At 58.1% G+C, this 5,273-nt stretch overlaps 1 protein-coding gene across 1 annotated transcript in view; it reads left to right on the top strand.

Moving 5' to 3' along the window:
- The first annotated feature begins 1,148 nt into the window (after positions 1-1,148).
- The window catches only part of dlst (dihydrolipoamide S-succinyltransferase), a 63,838-nt gene continuing 59,713 nt past the window's right edge, over positions 1,149-5,273 (top strand). Inside the window, exon 1 of the mRNA XM_041215009.1 lies at positions 1,149-1,284. Within this exon, the coding sequence (XP_041070943.1) occupies positions 1,210-1,284 (75 nt within the window). The 5' untranslated portion in view covers positions 1,149-1,209. The remainder of the gene's footprint in view (positions 1,285-5,273) is intronic.

The following is a 5,273-nucleotide window of genomic DNA, read 5'->3' as shown; positions in this document are numbered from 1 at the left end:
ATTACTGTATAAACGAAACAACTTGCTGAGAATTATTTATTTGCTAGCAACACATACGCACAAACCTAGTATCTGTACCAAAGAACAACTTTTACTCGCAACCGTAATTTAGAAAAAAAATTGCAAAACTCAACATGAACCCTCTCAAGGGTTCTCAAACCGACTTTTTAAACTGTTCAAAACGAGATATTGCACCAGCTGAATTCATCCCCTCGCCAAGAAAGAAAACGAATGCAGGACGATGTCTATGTAATTATTAAAGAGAACAAGTACTCAAGATACCTTCATAATTGTTAACACAGGAATGGAATCCATAAAGACCACGAAGTTTTTTTTTGTTAAAAATAAGGCGAAAATCTCAGTCATCCTGCCTTACACACAAACCTGCCAGATCTACTGTATCATTCGGATAAAGAGGCGTATACGAGGCAGAGTTTTTTTTAGGAAAAAACTATTAACGCGCTGTTTACCAGAATAAGTATTTCAATAACATCAATAATTAACATTATATATTGATAATGAGGATGGTCACAATACTGTAACCCACACTCACGTTGCTGCTCTCCTGTTGGATACCCACTGTTACTGAGCACCTGCCAGTCCGGCTTGCACCTGTCCTCATTCATCCTCATACCTTAAAAGGAGAAAAAAGGGCTGGCCCGTTTCTAGCCAATCGACATCGGGAAAACCCACCGTGATTAACATAAAAGCAAAACGAAGAAGGGGATTGGGTGTAAACCACTAATGTGAGGAGGGACAGATTTCAAAGAGGCAAAATCGAAACGATCCTGTGCCACTATTACAAACAAACATGTAATTATAATTGAAATCATAATATTTTAATATAATATGTAGACCGGGTTCCAAGTCTTTATTACCGTCAGGATGTAAAAATTGCTATTTAGATCAAACCCACCCCTCTAATTGCGAATATTCGTACAGTCCAGCGGTAGATGGGGCCAAACCATTATTTCAAAACAAGTGAAACACGACTGTTTTATTAAACATTAAAGCGATATTTTGTGTTCAGTGTAATGTGGTTCTCTGGGGTGAAGTATCATGCAGGCATAAGCGAATTTATTTCGTATTTCCCTGACAATCCGCAGCACCGCCCCTCCCCCCCCCCCCGCCCCCGTCTTGTTGGTATGTTCCAGCCGGTTTCCGCTCTCCGCTTCACTTTCCTCTCGAGTCTCCTTCGTTCCTGTCGCAATGTTCTCCCGTTCCCGGTGCCTGGCTCGGAGCCTGAGCCGCTTCACCGTCAGCCGCAACCCCGGGAGCCGGCAGGTAAGGAGGCCGGGGACAACCCCCGGCCAGGAGTGACTGGAGTTCCTGCCCAGGGGAGAGAAGACAGACAGGAGCAGGCCCGAGGCCTTGGCCAAGGACATGCTGTCACCCCCAGCACAGCGGAGAGAGGCCGCATAGCTCAGTCAGTCAGTCTGTGTGTGTGTGTGTGTGTGTGTGTCTGTGTGTGTGTGTGTGTGTGTATACTAGCCCCCCTGTGTGTGTGTGTGTGTGTGTGTGTGTGTGTGCACTGCCCCCCCCAGCCCCCTGTGTGTGTGTGTGTCCTGCCCCCCAGCCCCCTGTGTGTGTGTGTGTCCTGCCCCCCAGCCCCCTGTGTGTGTGTGTGTCCTGCCCCCCAGCCCCCTGTGTGTGTGTGTGTCCTGCCCCCCAGCCCCCTGTGTGTGTGTGTGTACTGCCCCCTAGCCCCCTGTGTGTGTGTGTGTACTGCCCCCCTAGCCCCCTGTGTGTGTGTGTGTGTACTGCCCCCCCTAGCCCCCTGTGTGTGTGTACTGCCCCCCCTAGCCCCCTGTGTGTGTGTACTGCCCCCCCTAGCCCCCTGTGTGTGTGTACTGCCCCCCTAGCCCCCTGTGTGTGTGTGTGTGTGTGTGTGTGTGTGTGTACTGCCCCCCTAGCCCCCTGTGTGTGTGTGTGTGTGTGTGTGTGTGTGTGTGTGTGTGTGTACTGCCCGCCTAGCCCCCTGTGTGTGTGTGTGTGTGTGTGTGTGTACTGCCCCCCTAGCCCCCTGTGTGTGTGTGTGTGTGTGTACTGCCCCCCTAGCCCCCTGTGTGTGTGTGTGTGTGTGTACTGCGCCCCTAGCCCCCTGTGTGTGTGTGTGTGTACTGCCCCCCTAGCCCCCTGTGTGTGTGTGTGTACTGCCCCCCTAGCCCCCTGTGTGTGTGTGTGTACTGCCCCCCTAGCCCCCTGTGTGTGTGTGTGTACTGCCCCCCTAGCCCCCTGTGTGTGTGTGTGTACTGCCCCCCTAGCCCCCTGTGTGTGTGAGTTCTGCCCCCCCCCTAGCCCCTGTGTGTGTGTGTGTACTGCCCCCTAGCCCCCTGTGTGTGTGTGTGTACTGCCCCCCTAGCCCCCTGTGTGTGTGTGTGTACTGCCCCCCTAGCCCCCTGTGTGTGTGTGTGTACTGCCCCCCCTAGCCCCCTGTGTGTGTGTGTGTACTGCCCCCCTAGCCCCCTGTGTGTGTGTGTGTACTGCCCCCCTAGCCCCCTGTGTGTGTGTGTGTACTGCCCCCCTAGCCCCCTGTGTGTGTGTGTGTACTGCCCCCCTAGCCCCCTGTGTGTGTGTGTGTACTGCCCCCCTAGCCCCCTGTGTGTGTGTGTGTACTGCCCCCCTAGCCCCCTGTGTGTGTGTGTGTACTGCCCCCCTAGCCCCCTGTGTGTGTGTGTGTGTACTGCCCCCCAGCCCCCTGTGTTTGTGTGTGTGTACTGCCCCCCAGCCCCCTGTGTGTGTGTGTGTACTGCCCCCCTAGCCCCCTGTGTGTGTGTGTGTACTGCCCCCCTAGCCCCCTGTGTGTGTGTGTGTACTGCCCCCCTAGCCCCCTGTGTGTGTGTGTGTACTGCCCCCCTAGCCCCCTGTGTGTGTGTGTGTACTGCCCCCCTAGCCCCCTGTGTGTGTGTGTGTACTGCCCCCCTAGCCCCCTGTGTGTGTGTGTGTACTGCCCCCCTAGCCCCCTGTGTGTGTGTGTGTACTGCCCCCCTAGCCCCCTGTGTGTGTGTGTGTACTGCCCCCCTAGCCCCCTGTGTGTGTGTGTGTGTACTGCCCCCCTAGCCCCCTGTGTGTGTGTGTGTACTGCCCCCCTAGCCCCCTGTGTGTGTGTGTGTACTGCCCCCCTAGCCCCCTGTGTGTGTGTGTGTACTGCCCCCCCTAGCCCCCTGTGTGTGTGTGTGTACTGCCCCCCTAGCCCCCTGTGTGTGTGTGTGTACTGCCCCCCTAGCCCCCTGTGTGTGTGTGTGTGTACTGCCCCCCTAGCCCCCTGTGTGTGTGTGTGTACTGCCCCCCTAGCCCCCTGTGTGTGTGTGTGTGTACTGCCCCCCTAGCCCCCTGTGTGTGTGTGTGTACTGCCCCCCTAGCCCCCTGTGTGTGTGTGTGTACTGCCCCCCTAGCCCCTGTGTGTGTGTGTGTACTGCCCCCCTAGCCCCCTGTGTGTGTGTGTGTACTGCCCCCCTAGCCCCCTGTGTGTGTGTGTGTACTGCCCCCCTAGCCCCCTGTGTGTGTGTGTGTACTGCCCCCCTAGCCCCCTGTGTGTGTGTGTGTGTACTGCCCCCCTAGCCCCCTGTGTGTGTGTGTGTACTGCCCCCCTAGCCCCCTGTGTGTGTGTGTGTACTGCCCCCCTAGCCCCCTGTGTGTGTGTGTGTACTGCCCCCCTAGCCCCCTGTGTGTGTGTGTGTACTGCCCCCCTAGCCCCCTGTGTGTGTGTGTGTACTGCCCCCTAGCCCCCTGTGTGTGTGTGTGTGTACTGCCCCCCTAGCCCCCTGTGTGTGTGTGTGTACTGCCCCCCTAGCCCCCTGTGTGTGTGTGTGTACTGCCCCCCTAGCCCCCTGTGTGTGTGTGTGTACTGCCCCCCTAGCCCCCTGTGTGTGTGTGTGTACTGCCCCCCTAGCCCCCTGTGTGTGTGTGTGTGTACTGCCCCCCTAGCCCCCTGTGTGTGTGTGTGTGTACTGCCCCCCTAGCCCCCTGTGTGTGTGTGTGTACTGCCCCCCTAGCCCCCTGTGTGTGTGTGTGTACTGCCCCCCCTAGCCCCCTGTGTGTGTGTGTGTACTGCCCCCCCTAGCCCCCTGTGTGTGTGTGTGTACTGCCCCCCCTAGCCCCCTGTGTGTGTGTGTGTACTGCCCCCCTAGCCCCCTGTGTGTGTGTGTGTACTGCCCCCCTAGCCCCCTGTGTGTGTGTGTGTACTGCCCCCCTAGCCCCCTGTGTGTGTGTGTGTGTGTACTGCCCCCCTAGCCCCCTGTGTGTGTGTGTGTGTGTACTGCCCCCCTAGCCCCCTGTGTGTGTGTGTGTACTGCCCCCCTAGCCCCCTGTGTGTGTGTGTGTACTGCCCCCCTAGCCCCCTGTGTGTGTGTGTGTACTGCCCCCCTAGCCCCCTGTGTGTGTGTGTGTACTGCCCCCCTAGCCCCCTGTGTGTGTGTGTGTACTGCCCCCCTAGCCCCCTGTGTGTGTGTGTGTACTGCCCCCCTAGCCCCCTGTGTGTGTGTGTGTACTGCCCCCCTAGCCCCCTGTGTGTGTGTGTGTACTGCCCCCCTAGCCCCCTGTGTGTGTGTGTGTACTGCCCCCCTAGCCCCCTGTGTGTGTGTGTACTGCCCCCCCTAGCCCCCAGTGTGTGTGTGTGTACTGCCCCCCTAGCCCCCTGTGTGTGTGTGTGTGTACTGCCCCCCTAGCCCCCTGTGTGTGTGTGTGTGTACTGCCCCCCTAGCCCCCTGTGTGTGTGTGTGTACTGCCCCCCTAGCCCCCTGTGTGTGTGTGTGTACTGCCCCCCTAGCCCCCTGTGTGTGTGTGTGTACTGCCCCCCTAGCCCCCTGTGTGTGTGTGTGTAATGCCCCCCTAGCCCCCTGTGTGTGTGTGTGTACTGCCCCCCTAGCCCCCTGTGTGTGTGTGTGTACTGCCCCCCCTAGCCCCCTGTGTGTGTGTGTGTACTGCCCCCCTAGCCCCCTGTGTGTGTGTGTGTACTGCCCCCCTAGCCCCCTGTGTGTGTGTGTGTACTGCCCCCCCTAGCCCCCTGTGTGTGTGTGTGTACTGCCCCCCTAGCCCCCTGTGTGTGTGTGTGTACTGCCCCCCTAGCCCCCTGTGTGTGTGTGTGTACTGCCCCCCTAGCCCCCTGTGTGTGTGTTGTGTGTACTGCCCCCCAGCCCCCTGTGTGTGTGTGTGTGTACTGCCCCCCAGCCCCCTGTGTGTGTGTGTGTGTGTACTGCCCCCCAGCCCCCTGTGTGTGTGTGTGTGTACTGCCCCCCTAGCCCCCTGTGTGTGTGTGTGTGTGTGTGTACTGC

This window comes from Carcharodon carcharias, chromosome 20 (assembly GCF_017639515.1).
Source record: "Carcharodon carcharias isolate sCarCar2 chromosome 20, sCarCar2.pri, whole genome shotgun sequence".
Lineage (NCBI taxonomy): Eukaryota > Metazoa > Chordata > Chondrichthyes > Lamniformes > Lamnidae > Carcharodon > Carcharodon carcharias.
This window is presented reverse-complemented; position numbering and strand designations above follow the sequence as displayed.